General features: G+C 36.3%; 1 protein-coding gene across 3 annotated transcripts; it reads right to left on the bottom strand.

Annotated features, from left to right (window-relative positions):
* Positions 1 to 99: 99 nt before the first annotated feature.
* On the bottom strand, positions 100 to 20,986 carry mamdc2a (MAM domain containing 2a). 3 transcript variants are annotated; one of them, XM_066711176.1, is made up of 14 exons: positions 20,682 to 20,986; positions 20,250 to 20,363; positions 14,875 to 15,125; positions 13,328 to 13,412; positions 13,106 to 13,243; positions 12,390 to 12,646; positions 10,101 to 10,194; positions 9,581 to 9,727; positions 9,085 to 9,350; positions 6,447 to 6,543; positions 5,513 to 5,665; positions 4,884 to 5,143; positions 4,638 to 4,722; positions 100 to 2,949 (listed from the first exon to the last, which is right to left on the bottom strand). In XM_066711176.1, the coding sequence occupies exons 1-14, from the start codon at positions 20,710 to 20,712 to the stop codon at positions 2,885 to 2,887; spliced, it is 2,043 nt and encodes a 680-aa protein (XP_066567273.1). In that variant the 5' UTR covers positions 20,713 to 20,986; the 3' UTR covers positions 100 to 2,884. The 3 variants fall into 3 exon arrangements, with proteins under 3 accessions (XP_066567273.1, XP_066567272.1, XP_066567274.1); XM_066711175.1 differs by having other exon boundaries at positions 5,513 to 5,680; XM_066711177.1 differs by lacking the exons at positions 100 to 2,949; positions 4,638 to 4,722 and having other exon boundaries at positions 4,970 to 5,143; positions 5,517 to 5,680.
* Between the last annotated feature and the right edge of the window lie 451 nt (positions 20,987 to 21,437).

Consider the following 21,437-nt stretch of genomic DNA (forward strand, 5'->3'; position numbering starts at 1 on the left):
ATAATGTGAAGAGCTATAGCACAAATATTTGCAAAAGACTTGACAGAAAGAAAGAAAAAAGCAATAGCAACAATATAATGAACAGACCTGACCCAGATGCAGCTGTAAGCACTGTTTATTTTAAAATGAGACCATGTTCTACTTTACTGATGTATACATTTGAAGAAACATGAATCACATAAAACCTTTTAAAGAGTTTATGAAAGGCTGCCAATGTGTATTCTTTAAAAACTTAAGATGTCTGTCATGCAGTTCTCTGAAACTTATAAGCACATGCTGTTTACATTCTTCTTAGTACCAGAATTTCAACCAATGCCAATGTGATGTTTTAGTTTGTATTTACATAAATTGCACTTGTCCAGATTCAATTGCCTCCTGAAATGGATACCCATGATTCCAAGCCACTTCAGGACACAAGGGGACATGAAAATGAACTGTAGAGAGCATGGGTTTTACTCTCTGCAAATTCTTGCATTGTTCCCTGAACCTAGACTTATTTGTCCCTGCCTAATTGTAGTGAACTGTAGAACCCCAGGATTTAAATGTTTGTTAGAGGTTACAAATAAAGATCTGCGAATCTTGGACCCAGGTCACTGACTCTGACACCTTCGAGATCAAGTTGATTGGTGGCATTTCAGTCCATTTACAGCTTGCTAATTTTTATAGATCTTGGATAGTTGGGATACTTTGCTCCACGGGACAATGCCGAAAAAATCATCTGTTTTACTTACATGTACAATTATACACATGGGAAATTGGTCAATACAAGTTTTGAAATCCAAGCCTTAAGGTTCAATAAAACCAAGCATCCAAAAGCAAGCAAAGGTCAGTAACAGGATGCAGTGTTAGTACCAGATGTAAATTATCACCAGGGGGAGTACATTTCTTCCAATAAGTTGTCTTAACACAATAATACAGGACAGCACCTTACCACAACAGGTTTAATACCTGTAAGGGGTTAAACAGTATGCTATATCAGCTTCACTTGTGAAGACCAGCTTCAGCTCAAAAATAAAAATGTCCAGGTGGATAAATTAATGTTGGATTGAACCTTATAGCCTTCCAGATACTGGATAAAAGATTGTACAAATATGCCACAAAATTGGATAGCTCATCATTCTGAGATAATAATCTGGAAGTCTTCTTAGGGAGACAATGGTGTATTAATATTGAACAGTGTATAAAGTGTGGAGTTAAACTGATCCTATGTCATGGTAATAGTAGGTATCATATCTGAACCACTGCAAGCTCTTAAGAAAAGTAATACAGGCTATATTAGTGGTTTCCTTGCCTGGTCCTGAGGAGCCCCAATCCTCTTGGTTTAATAGTCACCCTAAATTAAAGACTGGGAACACATGTTAGTTATTAATCAGTGCGCAGGGGTTTGATCTCTTAATTACCTTAATTCCCTAGTTCAAAGGGGTAATTGTTACAACCGGCTTAATTGATCGTAATTCAGTGTAACCAAGTCTTATTAAATTGGTGATTTAAGGGTGACCTATTAAACCTGCTGTACTGGAGCTCTCCAGGACCAGGGCTGGAGCCCACTCAGTTCGATATTATCCATGAATCATAAAGAACATATATATGCACACATTGAGCTCTGGCATACTGTACATTAACATTCCATTGTCAATTGCCTATAGTTCTGGCGCATTACAGTTTACCATGAGACTATGACAGCTCCATGGGATTGATTATGCTGATATAAGTGGAGAAAAGTAGCCTTAGACTGCAAAGAATAATACAAATACATACACATCTGAAAAGATAAACTGAGGGAAATTGATCAATAAAGTAACAATCTTACTTGTATTGTAACAAAAAGTGGGGGTCCCTTTCTTGTGATAGTTGAAGGAATAATAGGTGTACTTCTATTTTAATAAACTAAACTATTAAACTTCGATAAAAAGAGACTACTATATGTACTTCATAGTGTTGCTAAATGTAGGAAAGAATTCAAGGGTGCTAGTGGCAGCTGGTGTTAACAAGGAAGGGAATGACAATTGTGCAGAGTCATTTGATCAGCACTTTAGCCTATAAATAACTAGTCTTAATAATAAATCCTCTTTCAGGTACCACAGTCCATATGTGTGTCACCTTTACAATAGCGCTACTCATTGCTGGACCAAGAGGAGGATACTTAGAATACAGGTAAATCTGCAAGTATTTCTCCTTGGCCACAATGAGGTGTCCGAAGTTATTAATACAAAGAGAGAGAAATCAAGGGACAAAAAAAGAAACTGTACACGAGCAATCACAATTCTTTACATATTTAAAAAAATCCTCCTCTCAAAAGTCCTTCTCCATAATGTGGATAATCTTCTGTTGTCATTAAGGAGTTATATACATGTATATTCCCTGTGATACCTTGAACTGGCAACAGGATGAAAATTTGATATGTTTTGATGTTTACCAATGAGTTAAGAAGAAACTTACACAAAAGCTTTTGAACATTGTGTAAAATTCATGTTTGTTTGTTCGCTTCTTTGCATCCAGTATGTTGTTGAGATTTGCTGAAGTGCACTAATTCTGAAATGCACATAAAACATTAGCCTGTTTTCGATATAAGAAAGCAGGATGGTAGACACACATCAAAGTGGAATTTTAGGATGGGAAATACATTGAGTGCTCCAATTCTGAGGCATGAAACAATAAACTAGATTTGTGAAAAAGCTCAAATAGGAAAATCTGGTGCAACCATCTTTCTAAGCATCTGGACTTTTGAGTACCTCACATACGGTGGCAATTTTAAAGCACATAAAATGGGAGATGTCCATTTTTGGAGCCACTTGTGCAAATTATATTATATAAACCTTAATCATTTAATCAATTTTTAAATGTATCATGTACTGGAATCCCACATTCCAATTCCAGACTATGTTCAGTAATCTATATCATTGAAGTTTTCAGAGAATCCAGAGTAGGGAACCATCATTTCTCCCAATTCTGTGAAGAAAAAATAGACAGATGTCGAATAAAAACATGGTATAGTTCTGATGGGGCTACAGTCTCTATGTATGTGTATTATAATTTGAATTAAAGGAATAGCTTTGAAAAACAAAATGACCCGTTACAGGTATTAAAAATAAGATATTAATACACATACAATATGTATCTTCTTTTCATAATAACAATAGCCTTTTTCACTACTTACAATACATAATTTTCCTACTTGCCTTCACAGCATTCTACCATCTCTTGGCACATGTACATCTTTGACTGCCAATGCAATTACGCAGCAGACTGAAAAGATCTCCCTGTGTCTCTGACATTTAACCAAGCAGCAAAATAGACCACTTATGGTGGTGTTCCTGCCACTGTTTGAATGTTTCTGAATTCAAATGAAATTAGATTTTCTTGTCATTGATGGTTCAAATGTTCTTAACATATAAAAGGACAGTATGCATTTTTGAAGTATGCAACCCCAAGAATACTACCATTAGCTCCAAAGTTTGACCTCTCATATCTCCGTAAACATTAACTGAATTATTCAATTCTGAGACAAGGTGGTAACATTTTAACAAAATATTGCTTGCATTAATGTAGAATGACCCTTGCTGAAGGGCAGTTGTTTCATCACAGAATGACACATTTATGTGTACAAGCTCAGCAAGATCAATAAAACCACTTTGATCCAAAACCTCTGCTATTGAATATATGACACCCGTGAACAGAGGACATTCTGCAAACACCACAAGGGCTACAGTGAATTAATGTATTGATATTGTTCACATTGCTCACATTTTCAAATGCTCATTTTCTGGTGAGGAGGGTGCTGAGTAAGCATCAACTATGTCTGGCCAAGCTCCAACCAATTTGTGGCAATACCAGATAGCAGCATGACTCATTAGCACTATGCAGAACAGCTGGGTTCATCAAAGTTGCTCTATTAAAAAATATTAGAATACAGTAAATCTAGCACTCTGTGATATGTGTATATAAATATAAAGTTGTGGTCAAAACTATCAAATTTTTCACCCTTAATTTCAAACCATGTGATTCAGTGGTTCATGTGTTCAGTTCAGTTGTTCATTAATATATACTTCTTTATCAGTTATTCTATGTCTGAGTTTATTTATTCAGTCTACAGAAAACTGCAAATAGTCCAATTGACTGAGTGATGACAGGGAGTGTGTAGACCTGTGACTGACACTCACTGAAGTAGCAGATAAACACTGTTCAATCCAGAAAACCAATCAAATTCATGTGCCAGATTTTCATTTCAAATACATTACATATAAATTGGGTTAATTCTTCATTCAAAAAACCTATTGGGCAAAGGAATAATTGGCAACATGGCAGCAGTGCCAAGTTAAGCAATATATTCCTGAAAGTTTAGAATATGATTAAAAAATCATTAAATTAACACAAACTACAATAAAAAGGTGTGTAAGGATATTCCCTTTACCAAACTAGGCTCAAGTTTGTTTCCTTCGAACATAGAGTATTTTTCTTGAATTGCCCAGTAAACAAATGTCAAAACAATGGATTCTGAAATCAGGATTGAAACCACTACATATGACATGCTTAGCCTTCTTCTATCTTTATGTAGATGTATCACATCTTTAATTCTTTGAATAAAACTGAAACTAAGCACGATCATTGATAACAATGTTATAAATGTAAATTATCACCTTTGCATGGTCCTTTTTGAAAAACAATGTCATCGATAGCAATGTCACTTCTTATTGACATTCCTCGTACAGCTTCAAAGACAATCTGGATTAACAGAAACAAGGCATGAAAGTTATTTTCTAAAATGTTTTTGGGAACACTTCATAAAAAATGTATGAGGTAAAATATTGTTTTATTGCACAACCAGTTCCACAAAATTCTGCTTTCATGTTTTACCTCCTGGTTTGAGGATATTTTCCACTGACCTTGTGATTGTGATCACACTCGTACCCCACCATTCCCCTCATCCAAGAGATGCTATGCTCTCCGCGTTGCCTCCAGAGCAGCGATTCCCTTCTCTCTCCCTCCTTCTTCAAGTACACACTCAGCATGCCAGTGCCAGACCCATACATGTGGTAATAAAACACCAAACACTGCTGGGTGTGGAAGCCACGCAGCTCTTTTGACATTAGACGGGCGTTGTGCCCAGGAATCATGTGGGAGGCTTCAATGTACATGTAGTAACCTACAAAAGGTTCACATAAATGGGTTCACTGATTGATCATTTTAACATTTTGCTGAATATAGAAAGTTTATGTTTATGTTTTCAGATTTGAATTGCCAGAAAAGTAACTTGCTTCAGTTAATTTCAACTAATATGACAGAGACAAATTGAGACAGATCACAGATAAAACTTTCTATTCCACTAACAATTTTTTGCCTGTTTCACAATATAAAAGCAGAAATTGTAGATTAACTAGTTTATATTGTACATCAATTGTCTCCTACTGTCCAGTTTAAGATGCCTTCAAGGAATAATTTTTAGATTAATAGATGTGATCTCATTGCAAGTTTTTTTTTGCTAAAGATCCTGGGAAATCTTGAAATGACTCACCTACCCCTGAGGTGTGATCTCCATTTGGCCCCGTATAAGATGTAGGTGTCTGTCCTCTGATTCGAAACCAGTTCCCTCTGTCATTCTCATCTTGTGTGTATCCACAATCGTCCATCTCAAAATTGCATTGCCCTGGAGCTGAAGGAAACATCCCTGCAAGACATAATTCTTATCCATGGATAAAAACTGACAGAAAGAAACTTTATTCATCAATTGATTTCTAAGGCTGAATGCAAAGCTCTGTTACAGTAAACTCCCAAATAATTTTAGATGTACACATGTGTGTGAGATGGTGGTGGGTAGAGTGTGTTATTACAGAATAAAACAGTTAACACACTGCTGCTACCAATGCTGATCAAACAAAGCATTTCTTGTTTTTTTCTAAGACAAATTCTTGCTGAGCTTTCCACTATATTTTGAAACTGGGACATGGAAACAAGATAGAAGGGAACACACAATCATTTTGTTCATATAAAATATGAGTTACAGAAAATAAGGTTTAAAGCTGCCATCAGCCCCTTCCCTATTCCTCCTGCAGTAGAAAGTTTTAGACATATGGGTGTCTATGTGTGTATTGTAGTAGCCTCTTAAAAGTGTAAAGAGTCATGGGAAACAAGTGAGTTTTAAATCTTCCTATGCATTGACATGACAGCTTCCAGAACACCACAAGGAACAAGTTTTCTCTGTTAGAAAATAGTTATTTATTTCCACTAAAATATCAAAGAAGCATCAAAAGAAATTTGATTTTTCTTTTAAAGTGTTTGTGTGCTATATATGTTCTTTAGAGAATAAAAGGATACTGTACATCTGAACAACTGAAACCTGCCTCTTTGATACTATGGGAAAAGTATCAAATACAATCTGAAAGCAGCTTATCAACCCAGCAGTACAGTGACCATTGTTCTTTCATAAACTGAATAGACAGTGTTCCCACCTTCGGAGATCCGGCAGTCGCCAAGACTCACAGTGATGTCATCAAGTGCCACCAATCCACAGTCCCAGAAATTTTTACAAATGCTAACAAAAACCACCTGTGGAAGATGCCAAAAGCTCAATTTAATACAAAATCTCCATCTTAATTTAACCATTACTGATATAATGCACTTGCAGTGAACTGTCCAGTTGTATATTTTGTGTGTATTGTCTAATAACGATAAAGTGATTAGTGACTTTTGCAATCTATATTCAAATTCTGCAGAATTACACTTTCTCGGCTCATTCTGTGCCAGCTGTCATTCTGCTTGGGGAAAAAGAAATATCTTTGGTCTTCTTGAATTTATGTCATACACTTTTATGTCCACTAGTTTCTATTAGCAGTGTCTACATTCCAGTTCATGCCAGCAAAGCTTCTTATTTCATCTTCCCATCTTTTATGGTGTCTTCTAGGTCTTTTTTCATCTCTTGGGATCCATTCTATAGCTTTTATTGTCCATCTTTGGTCTGTTGTTCTTACAATGTGTCTGGCCCAATGCCAATTTAACATTTTCAACAGTCATATACTTTTATTTGTTCTCAGATCCATATATTTGTGTTTGTATTTCCAAGCTTGCAGCTTTCCGTGGTTCTTCATGTCATTTCAAGTTTATGTATTATTTGTACATCTGTGACCAGGTTTCAGAGCCATATGTGATGCATTGATCAGATACTTTTCTCTTCAGTGAAATGGGTAGATTTACTTTCTTCCAAATGTACTCTATCCCATGTATATATACACTCACCTAAAGGATTATTAGGAACACCATACTAATACTGTGTTTGACCCCCTTTCGCCTTCAGAACTGCCTTAATTCTACGTGGCATTGATTCAACAAGGTGCTGAAAGCATTCTTTAGAAATGTTGGCCCATATTGATAGGATAGCATCTTGCAGTTGATGGAGATTTGTGGGATGCACATCCAGGACACGAAGCTCTCGTTCCACCACATCCCAAAGATGCTCTATTGGGTTGAGATCTGGTGACTGTGGGGGCCAGTTTAGTACAGTGAACTCATTGTCATGTTCAAGAAACCAATTTGAAATGATTCGACCTTTATGACATGGTGCATTATCCTGCTGGAAGTAGCCATCAGAGGATGGGTACATGGTGGTCATAAAGGGATGGACATGGTCAGAAACAATGCTCAGGTAGGCCATGGCATTTAAACGATGCCCAATTGGCACTAAGGGGCCTAAAGTGTGCCAAGAAAACATCCCCCACACCATTACACCACCACCACCAGCCTGCACAGTGGTAACAAGGCATGATGGATCCATGTTCTCATTCTGTTTATGCCAAATTCTGACTCTACCATCTGAATGTCTCAACAGAAATCGAGACTCATCAGACCAGGCAACATTTTTCCAGTCTTCAACTGTCCAATTTTGGTGAACTTGTGCAAACTGTAGCCTCTTTTTCCTATTTGTAGTGGAGATGAGTGGTACCCGGTGGGGTCTTCTGCTGTTGTAGCCCATCCGCCTCAAGGTTGTACGTGTTGTGGCTTCACAAATGCTTTGCTGCATACCTCGGTTGTAACGAGTGGTTATTTCAGTCAAAGTTGCTCTTCTATCAGCTTGAATCAGTCGGCCCATTCTCCTCTGACCTCTAGCATCAACAAGGCATTTTAGCCCACAAGACTGCCGCATACTGGATGTTTTTCCCTTTTCACACCATTCTTTGTAAACCCTAGAAATGGTTGTGCGTGAAAATCCCAAAAATAGCTCAAAAATGCTTAAATCACCTTTCTTTCCCATTCAGACATTCAGTTTGGAGTTCAGGAGATTGTCTTGACCAGGACCACACCCCTAAATGCATTGAAGCAACTGCCATGTGATTGGTTGGTTAGATAATTGCATTAATGAGAAATTGAACAGGTGTTCCTAATAATCCTTTAGGTGAGTGTATATATATATATATATATATATGTGTGTGTGTGTGTGTGTGTGTGTGTGTTTGTGTATTTTGGCCAGATGTTTAAAAAACTGAAAGGCCTGGGTTGTAGATCATTTAATAACTTCAAAGTGCATGTCTGGAATGCCAAATGGATCCATCACTTGCACCTTAAGTAGATACACTATGATTAACAGAGACACATGGTACTGCTGATATCAGAATGAACATGGTTAAAGTGAGTAAATAAATCATAGACCGGGAGAGATTATATTTTAGAAGTGTTGGGGTGCAAGGAAAACCTGCTGTCAGAAAATGGATTGCTTTGAAAGAATACAAATACTACTGAACCTCACATGGGACTTACAGCATATGTAAGATACTTATTTTTACCACCCATCCACTTCAATATGGGGGAAAATAATTTCACCAGGGAGAAGATCCACACAAAACAAATGTATAAAGATTCACTTCAACAAAATTAATTTCCAATAACTCTTTAAATGATTGTTAAATGATTTTAACAGATCAAATTAATTAATTTTTAAACATATTCCTGCAAACTTTAAAACCTATAACACCAAAGTGCCAGAAAGGTCTATTAGACAGATGTTTGATCAAAAACAGCAAAAAAAAATAAAAATAAAATGGATCATTTCAAATCATTTGAGTGGAAAAGTAGCAATGTGCATTATTACAGTTTTACCTTTGTTGGCATTGGCTTTAGGAAGGTGATTTCAACCTCAGTCCAGACTCCTCTTGAACTTTCAGAAATCGTCCAGACTTTCTCCTGGGCAATGTTGTTCTCGTCATAGATATAAACAGCTAGGGCATTGTCTATTTTCATAAACCCATGCAATACATAATAAAACTTCAGACAGTACTTCAAATTTCCTGGCAGGTAGGGTCCGTAGAGTCGCCCAACGTAGCCTGGCCTTGATGTAAACCTGGTGTTGGCCAACAAGAAAGAACCTGCAGAGCATGGGGACAATTTACTTTCCTTACAGAAACTATTAGTAAATATTTCCCTGCAGATATTTGTGTCCCTAATGGTACTGTGATAGTTTAAAAATATCCTCCAAAGGAATACATCTTGTTCTGATCTAGTATGTAGAGTTTCTGTTGACAGAAAACCAGCAATCTGTATTCTTGATTTTAAATCTGAATTTAATTGTCAAATAAAATTAGGTTTAGTAACTTACCTGAACCGGTAGTATGATCTCCTATTCTATACAGATTGGGTTTCACTGAAATTCTGTTCCATACAGAACCTTCTATGCGCTCCTGATAGTAATGACAGAAATTTTCTTCAAAATCACAGTTGGCGATGGAAGGATCAAAGAAAGGCTCTATGAAAAATGACAACACCATTACAATTTGAATAAATAAATATGAAGCGGCACCAGACAATATACAGTATCGTTACATTTCTAGATTTATTAAAATATATAAAGAGAATTATATTGTCACACTTTTGTGTATAGCACCTCTCAAAAGATTTGGAACTTGAAAGGCTACTCCAGTTCTTCCAGGATCCTTAAATCTTTTCTTAAGGATCCTGGAAGAACTGGAGGAGCCTTTCAAGTTCCAAATCTTTTGAGCGTTTTGAAGTTCGAGATGACAGAGATGAAGACAGCTTTTTCAGGTGTACCACGCTCGGGCAGTGTGTCTGCATGCATTAATCAAACATATGGAAATCAAACCAAATCAAATCCCTCCCACCTGTCTCCATGCTGCAGAATTCTGGAGAGAATGAAATGTCATCCAGAGCAACATATCCTCCCCTGGCACTATTAAAGGCAACTTCAAAAACAACCTTGAAGAAGCAAACAAACAGGAGACAATTAATCTGCTACACTCTAATGAGCAGAATCTCTGGGACATAGGAAGTTAAAATCTCCTTTCAAAACAATTGTCTTGCATCAGTATTGTCACAGATGTGGTATAGCAGTACTATTCATAGCATTGGAGTCAGAGAGTAAAGCGAGTGAGGCAGGAAGGCATTCAAAACCAAGAGTGTGAATGTGAAAATACTTTCTGGTTGAAATCAAAATGGGAAACAGTTTGGTCATAATAAAATTATTATTTTCATTTTCATATCAATACCAAGGGAAAAAAATTATTAGATGGTGTTATTTATTCTTGTGACCGATGTGACAAGACACAGTAGCATGCATCCTATTGATTTCCAAGCAGAAAATTATGTATGGGCTGTCTGAACCCCTGTCCTGTCTCTTTATAGCTCCCTATCATAGCAGGGGTCAGAATTATTCCTAAAATTGGGCTACACTCTTGAAGTATTCAAAGAGATGTGTGCATGCAGTCCAAAACCTACTGAGACAGGAGGAAAAAATAGGTATTCGTAGCTTTTAAATATGCAATTTATTCACACATGTTTAAAGCTGTGAATTTCTAGACTGCTGCAATAAGTACTCAAGTCCTTGTTTTGCTCTACTAGATTTTAATAACGTAGCCTCAAGTTAATTTGTTATATCTGATAGACATATTTTAGAAACTTAATTATGTAATTAATCACTTATTTATTCACAAATTCAGTGTCAACAAACTGCTAGTTATTATATCAACTATGGGGATTTTGTAACATGCATTTGCTCTCAAGAAGTGGGGTCCGTATTAAGATGTGAATATCCAGAAACTGTATACAGCTGTCACTTATGGTTATGGATTCAATGCAGATGTGTCATATAACCCTGTTTTTTCAGATTAAGAATGATTATTCTGGGAGTATACACTCACCTAAAGGATTATTAGGAACACCATACTAATACTGTGTTTGACCCCCTTTCGCCTTCAGAACTGCCTTAATTCTACGTGGCATTGATTCAACAAGGTGCTGAAAGCATTCTTTAGAAATGTTGGCCCATATTGATAGGATAGCATCTTGCAGTTGATGGAGATTTGTGGGATGCACATCCAGGGCACAAAGCTCCCGTTCCACCACATCCCAAAGATGCTCTATTGGGTTGAGATCTGGTGACTGTGGGGGCCAGTTTAGTACAGTGAACTCATTGTCATGTTCAAGAAACCAATTTGAAATGATTCGACCTTTATGACATGGTGCATTATCCTGCTGGAAGTAGCCATCAGAGGATGGGTACATGGTGGTCATAAAGGGATGGACATGGTCAGAAACAATGCTCAGGTAGGCCGTGGCATTTAAACGATGCCCAATTGGCACTAAGGGGCCTAAAGTGTGCCAAGAAAACATCCCCCACACCATTACACCACCACCACCAGCCTGCACAGTGGTAACAAGGCATGATGGATCCATGTTCTCATTCTGTTTACGCCAAATTCTGACTCTACCATCTGAATGTCTCAACAGAAATCGAGACTCATCAGACCAGGCAACATTTTTCCAGTCTTCAACTGTCCAATTTTGGTGAGCTTGTGCAAATTGTAGCCTCTTTTTCCTATTTGTAGTGGAGATGAGTGGTACCCGGTGGGGTCTTCTGCTGTTGTAGCCCATCCGCCTCAAGGTTGTACGTGTTGTGGCTTCACAAATGCTTTGCTGCATACCTCGGTTGTAACGAGTGGTTATTTCAGTCAAAGTTGCTCTTCTATCAGCTTGAATCAGTCGGCCCATTCTCCTCTGACCTCTAGCATCAACAAGGCATTTTCGCCCACAGGACTGCCGCATACTGGATGTTTTTCCCTTTTCACACCATTCTTTGTAAACCCTAGAAATGGTTGTGCGTGAAAATACCAGTAACTGAGCAGATTGTGAAATACTCAGACCGGCCCGTCTGGCACCAACAACCATGCCACGCTCAAAATTGCTTAAATCACCTTTCTTTCCCATTCAGACATTCAGTTTGGAGTTCAGGAGATTGTCTTGACCAGGACCACACCCCTAAATGCATTGAAGCAACTGCCATGTGATTGGTTGGTTAGATAATTGCATTAATGAGAAATTGAACAGGTGTTCCTAATAATCCTTTAGGTGAGTGTAGATAAGGAATCCCTAACAAATCCTGATATCTCACCCACCTCCGAAGGATGAGATGCCTTGATGTCCACTTGGACTAATTTCCAGATTGATGTCGCATAAAAATCAGGTCTCCAGATTTCCTCGTATTGGCCCAGTTTGTCTCTCGTGAACACAGAGAAGATGTTGCCTCGCTCTTGGTCCCGCTGGTAGTAGAAGGACAAGCAGCCTGACATTGCTGTGATTGTCATGGGTGATGACAGCTGGGCCACTTCCTGAAAGTTCTTGGCATAAATTGAATCCACATACATGTAATGACCTGGGAAGCAAATAAAAAAAACAAAGGAAACAAATAGGGTGTAAATAAACACATTTAAGGTATGCTCATGTGTCAGTTAGAAATCCCCCAAAACTGCTAGACTGATGAATCTCTTGTATTTTACTCCAATGGGTTTTGGTTACTACTGTTTTCACATCATTATTTGGCCCTGGTCAATTTATTTACTAATAAAAGAAAGGTCTTGTATATGTTGCAATCCTGGAGTTGCACAATAACTGAAGAAATGTCTGACGTAACCTTTGAAGAGCCCCAAGCTAGCTTTCATTATTTATTAAACACATATACAAATATGCAACTTGGAGAAACACAAAGACACTGGTCTTGAATCATAACAAATAAGAGACCCCACTTACTGAAAGAGCGTAATTCCCTCCAGTGATTTTAAACAATGCAAAGAATGATCTAGTGCTGTATCTCCTGGTTGTGCAGATCTCCTACCTCTTTGATTACTCATTGTGTGGTCATCAGGTAGATTGGATTGGGGATCTCTGGCACTGCTTCCACCCACATACCAATTCACATTGGGATTCCAGAAGTTGCTATAGCCACACAGATGGTGTTCTTCAAAGTTACACTCTATAAAAAGCAGAAAAACTTTATTATTAATATTCTATTGTTTTTACTATTTCTATTCTATTTTCTATCATTTAACTCACTTACCAATACAGTATCCAGAAACAATGTGTATTTCAAAGATAGCAACACTATTGCCTGTTTCTTTTCCAGGTCTGGCTTCCATTAAGATCTAAAACAACAGTAGGAAAGCAATACATGGTTATAACAGAACCTAGATTACTGTTTGACAACACATCAATGTTTACTAATGTGTATGAGTTTAAGAACTAATGTTTCTGGTATAGGACTGAAATAGTGACATTGTTACATTAAATTACATTACATTCAATTATTTTAATTCTAACCATATGTATAATTAGCATAATTAAATATTATTTCTACAAGACTGAATCAGTCAGGAAATATGGACTCAAACAGAGAACCTATTTCTTGTTGCCATAGATTCTTTCTCATGTTTTCAAATGCTTGGACTAAACATTACCTTATTTAATCTACTGCTATTTTATTTTCAAACACAGAAGATATCAGACTTTCAGAAATAAATATTTTTCTTCTAGTGCACTTGAATGGTAAACACACAGAACTGCAGCAAAAAAAACAACAACATTGGGACAATGAATACAAATCCATTTATATATTATTCTACTTCAAATACATTAAGCCCATTGATCCTGCCACACAGAAACATGTTAGTGATTACTGTTCTATGGAGCCACTGGAAACTAACCATACTATAGCAAGCCAAGTTATAATTTAGAGTATCTTCAATGGCATTTCAAGATATCTTTAAATATTTAAATGTATATCAAAATGTATTAAATATATCTTTATATATTAAAAAAATATCTAGAAATGAGTTTGAGATATCTTTAACTTTAATTTCAGTTATATTTAAATGTTTGATAATATCAGATGCACTTTAAAATAATATATCTGCAATTCATTTAAAGGTATGTGAAGTAGATTTCGAGATATCTTCAACATTCTTCTACGTTCTTGTTCATTAAGAGATATCTTTAAATGATTTTAAAATATTTGCAAATTACTTCCTCTTCATTTGGAGATACCTGCAAATCATTTAAAGATATTTGTAAACAACTTCCTTTATGGAGCCTGATATTATTACTTCCTGTTCACTCGTTCATTAATTTCTATGTAACTGGTGACAATCTCAACCAACACACAGGAAGTAGTTTACAGATATCTTGAAATAAATGCAGATATCTGAAAATGAAATATAACAATAAAAACAATAATAGTGAAACAATGTTGCCATTAACATCGTGGTTAACAGTAAGAAGCTCATGAAACTATTGTCAGGTAGGAAAAATGATTGTTGCGTATACTTAGTTGGTTTTGGTCATTTTTAACGTCACTTGCGAAGCTTGATGCTGGTTCACGACATTATACAATGAACTCCAAAACATGTGAAGCAAATAGATGCTATATCGAGTGTTTAGAATTAGAAGTTGGCATTTTAAGTGTTTTCACTATTCGAATAGTTTTTTGTTTTATTATTCGAATATTCGGGAAAAAACATTTCCGGTTCCGGTGCGAGAGCTGGGGAACGACAACAATATACCTTGTCAGCATGAGCTTTGTGACCGGCATGGTGTCTCTGGGGTAGGTACCTTGTATGTGCTTGTCGTGTTCCTGAGGTCTATACTTGCAATGAGCCAGCTGTCAGAGGCCTGGTCTGATGACCACAGCCTGTAGTCAAAGCTCTCTCCTTCTGGCCTCAATTGCATCTCTAGGGAGCCAGAGCCTGTGATCTGATAAACCAGTCTGAGGCAGCTCCACTCCAGCAGCTCCAGTTCAGGACTGATCAGCACAGCCTTCTCACTCCCACTCCCCTCCATGAAGACAGAGTCCATGAATCGCCCTGAGAAACAGTGAGTTAGGCACAGACAATTTAAAACAGGATGGGGGGATAACATATACCACATCAGACTTTCTTTCTTTCTTTCTTTCTTCCCCATAAATACCTCAGTTTCTTCTGACTGCGGTTATTACTGTGTATTACTCACAATAATGTATTCGTTTCTCACAATTCTCCAAATTGTCATCAAAAGACCACAATTAGGGTCTCCTTCAGAGGCTGAGATGTTTGTCTTGCTGCTGTTGTTAACTTGTGCTTTCTCATCCTGACATTAACTCACGTACAGTTCAGGTGCTTGGACAGAGAAGAGCTTTTTTGGCTAGATGTTTAACACTGTGTACCCAGCTTCTCCCCCCAGTTAACCTGTAAATGCAGTGAAAACGCTACAGCTGTACCCTAAAGTCTACACCAACACTGGTAACGACATCAGCTGAGCAAACAAAGTATAGCAGCAGGAAATGAAATCCTTCCTGACTGTTCTAGGTGAAACATGGAAAACCTGTGTCAAATAGGGCCAAAACAAAAAACTAAGTATTATTTTAATAGCATTATCTCAATATATTTTGTGTTGAGATCTAGGCTTTTTCATTCCTTTTTTTTTGGATTTGATTTTGTGAGGGTTCTGAAAGTTTCCTGTTTTTAAACCACTTTCATGTAATGCTTGAATCCACATGCTTGATGAATGGTAACCAAGAGTCTGAAATCCCATGCTAATTCATTATTGTTAACTTTATGGCCTTGCTAATACCTCCAGATGTCGTTTTGCTGAAGATGATGAATTCCAGATGTTATGTCATTTTTTGTCAAGCAGAAACAAGTATTTTTATGTCATGGAATTGATTTAATTTATTTAGATCCTAAAGAAATGTAAACACTGTCACATAGATCATTTGTAATAGCCTCTAATATCTCACTGCCTGTACTCAAAATGAGTGTACAATATGCATACCTTATAGAAAATTAATACAAATCTCAAATTAGTACTAAGCCTGCATAGCATGGGCAGCAAGGTTTTTATAAAAAAAAACATTGGGGAATCCTTCAGGAGGAATAACACAGTACTGGTATAGTTAACTACTAGTGTTTCATGGTATACTAATAAAGATGGCTTTGACAACTTTTATACAAGACATTACATTAGTCATACATTTAAGGAGTTTAAATATTGTATTGAAACAAATTTTCATATTGAAATGAATTTACATTCATTGTATGAATTTCTCTGAATTAATTCTCTAAATGAGAAGGTTGTCCCTAAAAGAATATTTCTGGTTTAATTTTAGATCTATTACAAGGCTTTACCAAATCAATCTCTTGCCAGCTCCCTGCACTCTGGAATGGACTGATGTAAACATTCATTGAGAACAATTGTGTGGTCGTGTATACAAGAATGAAACTGATTCTCCTGCTTGGATCCATTTATATCTCGATAAAGAGATTTTAAAATAAATGCATTTGTGACCATTAATCATTGCATTTTAACATAAATACTTATTTTTCTGTTTATTATGGAATCTTAAGCAGTAAGAGAGAATTACATATACTTTAATATACTGTAGACTGTATTATAATGTAGCTATACTATAATATAATGTTGCAACTAAAATTGCAGTTGTATTACTGCATCTAAACCAAGGTGATAATTTCTTAGAGAATGTGGTAGAATTTTACTGTAGCATTATTTGGTATTACAAAGGCATTATCTGAACAATAGGCTACTGTGTATGAACCACAATCACTTTACAAAGTTCAATCTGTCTAGCACAAAAGCTGTGTGAGGAGTTAGTGATTTTTGTAATGTATTATTATTATTATTATTATTATTATTATTATTATTATTATTATATACATAAGTGCATATGGCTTACTGCAGCACAAGAATGTGGTGAAATTAAGCATTAGGGAATGAATGGAGTTACAGTACTGTAGTACTCAATGACCATTATGTAATTATATTTTAAAACTAAAATTTAAAGTATCTAAAGATAATTTGTCTGCATGTTTTGCATGGTATAATATTGGATATGTATTATTTTATGGCAGTATGCAGGTTAATATCAGAAATAGTTTGCAATCAAAGCTGTAGTAGGGCTGTGTTATTTTGGTTAGAAATAGTATGCATGTACAATTAAGTAGGTTAGTTGTTGTAGTATAGTGCCAGTTATATTCAAGTTCATTATAATATGTCAAGATAATATGTATGTCTTAACATCATACACAGTACATTTTGCAAATACGAGCAAAGTGTGGTAAAAGACAGCTTAAAACAGTCTTAAAAAGGTATAACGGGGCCATGGGCAAAAAATTAGGCTGTCCTAAAATGCTTTCATATACCAACAAATCAAATCTGTGTTTGATATTTCTGTTTTTAAGATTCAGATCCTGATACATTACAAAGGGAGCATGAAAAATTAGATCTTTGGTGTAGACCAAATCTTGCGTTACCAGGGAGACCAAACAGAAAACAGTATTGCAGCTTTGAATGTACTTTTTTTGGTTGTTTAATGGGACCACTGAGGATAATAAAGTAGATTATTCTACAGGGTCATGACAGGGGTTACACGTTTGCTCCAGAAATGAGGGCATAGCTTTTGCTGATTATCCACAGGTCTTTACACTGGCTTTCAAAAAAGGTAAACAATGTCTTACTTTCTCCAGCAGGATTCAATCCTCCTCCCAGAACAGCTACTGTACCACTTTGGTTTGGGACAAAGGCCAGATGTGTTATTACATCTATAGTTATTTTTAGAGAGCAATGTAAACTTCAGTGACAGGAAATCTAATAGGATACTCTTTATGAACTAAGGCATTTGAGACCACAATACAGTTCTGCCAAGCGATGGCTGTCAGAAGAATACTGTAACAATGAACTTTCCCTAGAAGTACCTCACACATACTCTGGGACTTTACCCAAAATAACAGCCATAGTCAGGGTTAAAGTGCACTGCTGCCTGTACATCAGGGAGCAGAGCGAGCATCACTCCCCCTGAGGTAGCAAAGCTCAGACTGTCCCTCATACAATAACTCTCTTGGTTATTTTTAAACACTTTTGATTTATTTTTTCCACATTCTTGATAACATCTGAGCAATACATACTATGCTGTCCTTAAATAAACCTGGCTGTTCACTCTTTATTTCATCCTACCACTTAATCCCAGCTCTCACTGCAATATAAGACGGATCACAGCCAGTTATTAAAAACTCCCACCACCATGACAATTCTTGTTCATACCTGGGTAGGACCTCTGGCACTACAATACCAGACTTTACAACTTGACACTTTGTAATGTTTTTGCTGATTTGGTTTCAAGACTGTTATAGCAAAACAATGCCCAAAACATTTCATATCACAGGGACTTTGAAACTCAGGTGAAATGGATGCTAATATGTTCATGTTTAGACAAACACAGACTGAGAAGAAATCTCCACAGTATCTCCATTTTTTTTTTTTTTTTTTTTTTTTTTTTTTTATATTTTTTTCAGTTTCCCTGAAATCCAGTTACTTGTTTTCCAGTTTCAAATATTATATATCAATGCAAACTGGTGTCTTTCCAAACCAGACTGCAACATGTCACAATAAGAGCTGTGGATTATTTAACTCTAAATAGCTGTGATTTACAAAAGCATCCTTTGTTCTCACACAAGATGCTAAATGCAAATTCCAGACTGGTGGTATAAAACAGCTGTCCATCAACCATTCCTACACAGAGAAGGGCAGAAGCTTTAATAGCTTGATGTGTACTAACCTGAATAACACTGCAGACACACAAGTTATTAAAATAATGTCTGCTCTCTAAAACAAATGAGAAGTTAGCCTACAAGATTCTGGGAAGCATTTCTTGGTAAGAAAGGCTATGTAATGTTAATCAAATTCTTCCTATTGAGTGCAATTGACTGACATGCCATGGATAAACCAAATTCAAATATGTAAAGAGAAAACTATTAAAGATTTTTGACACAAGTCAATGGAAAATATGAATTCAGTGTTTTTAATTCTCATATCTAAGAAAATTAAAACACAAATTACTCAGGGGTCATGTGCACAAATGAAATGATGAACTTTTATCTTTTGTTTTAGAATATAATAAGGTGTGAGCCTCGGCTACAGTCCATTCATAGCAATTCATTGTTGCAACATATACATTTTGGTATATAAGAAATAAACTTTATTAGTTCTGCTGAGTAGATTAGCATATTCACCATAATGCCCATTTCAGACAAAGTCTGTGCTGAAAGTGTCATTAAAGCGGATAACAAGGTGTTATGCAGGTACAGCAAACTACCCAACAGTGCTTGGCATGCTATCAGTAAGGCAGTTTCCTTTTGACACACATCCAATGCATCAGTTCATATTTTCTCATTTAGTTTTAGGAAGTCTGCTCAGAAGATATTTTTGCAGGAATAATAATAGTTCATTGTCTTACAGCAGTATATTGTGTACCCAAAGAGAGATGTTTATTTGTCAGTTTGGAGCTCAGATGTTCATAACTTGTTTCTGAGCACCATTCCAGCAGTCTCCAGTGGCATACACACTTCAGAATATAGCTATAAAAACTCTGGGGAGCATTTGCTGAGAGTGGTGGTATATATTTGCACATTCCAATTCAGCAGCACACAGTAATTTTAAATTGCCTATGCATATATTTAAATACTTCTGTAACTCAATTATAAAAGCTTTTAGATACATTTTTTTCTTGTTTTCTGTGTTATTTTGTTTTAGGTTTGTTTCTTGGAGACAGGACTGCTTTTGAGGGGTGGGCAGCCATTAAAGGAATAAATGACAGCCTCTCAGTTTACAAACCATATAATTACAGTGAGGAATTAAACAAAAACAAGCATCTAAAATATCTTAGGTAGAAACTGGAGCATTCTGCCAAAGGAAAAGACAAAATGAGGAGGTGAATGTTTCATTGTGTATTAAATTGGATTAGATTAGGTTAGACAGAAACCCTAAAACTGTAAAAATGAAAGAACTCATAATGAAAACCTGCATCTGCAACAAAAATCAATCAAACAGTATGGTTTTTACACTTTTACTTCACTAAGTAAATGTATTTTAAACATTGATCATTAGGAATCGTAACTCTCAAATGTTAACTGCTGACTAAAACAAACACACTTTCTTACCTTCTTCATTTAGAACCCATTTCAAGTGTGCAGGATCTGATACATATCCACAAGTGCTTTGCTCAAACGTGCAGGATCCTGGTAGCTGCTGCTGTGCACTGACAGACAGCAAAACTAGAAAAGAAAAAAAAAGGAAACCGAAATATCCCAGCATTAGTAGAGCAATGTATATATATATATATATATTGGTTACAAATGTGTTTTCTTTGCTGTTTTACTCAGCTAAAGTAAGAATCTCCCTTCATCAACAGCATGTTTCATGTCTCTATGAAAACCACCAAGAAACATTCCAAGTGGCAACAAGCAGCTTTTAAGGATAGTTTTGAAAGAGAGCTAAAAATTTACACACAGATCAAAAAGAACTTCATGTTATTGCATTTTGTTAAGAACTACATAAATGACAACATTAGTAGGAGTAAAGTAAAACCTTACCTTGCAGTATCAAGACACAAAGAGAGAGCATTGCAGCACTGTATTGAAGAAGCAGGAGGAAAGGTCCACTGAAGTAATTGTTCTCTGTTTCTCAAGAAGTCAAAGGAAGGGAAACCAAGGCATGCATTTGCATTAAGGAGGCAGAGTATCTTTGACAATCAACTTCTCGTTGTTTTCCTGAGAGACAAAACGGAATTAAACAATGATTTTTTGTGTTTTAATGATTTTTGTAGTCATCACATTAATATGGTTTAATCTCAGCTGTGAGACTGCAGCTGGCATGCTGCTGAGTGCTCCGAAGAGGGAGGGAGGCTCTGTAATACATACCAGATCCTCAAGGCTACACCTCTAAGGAAAGTGCATGTTCATCAGTCTCTTTTTTTCTACAACATAAGAGTAAAACAGACAAGCATGGTTCACATTTCTGCATAAATTATCTAGCCGGTCTCTTGTATTCGACCTATTTTTCCTGCTGGTTCATTGTTTCATTTCTTTGCAAACAGAGGTACTGTTCTGTTCTATCTGTGTATATGCCAATTTCTGTCTTTTTCCAATTAGTTTTTTCACACAGCTGTCAAAGACACGGTAGGAATATCCATGGATACCTAGGAAATAAACAGTGTCCTCTTCATTGCTAAAATAATTCTTATGAACTTTTACTGCCTGTTATTCATAGTTTTAACCATTTTACACTATTTAGAACCCATTCATATATTTCTGAATATATCACAACATTTTTTTAACAAATAGGTTCAT

Source organism: Amia ocellicauda, chromosome 8, assembly GCF_036373705.1.
Source record: "Amia ocellicauda isolate fAmiCal2 chromosome 8, fAmiCal2.hap1, whole genome shotgun sequence".
NCBI classification, from domain to species: Eukaryota; Metazoa; Chordata; class Actinopteri; order Amiiformes; family Amiidae; genus Amia; species Amia ocellicauda.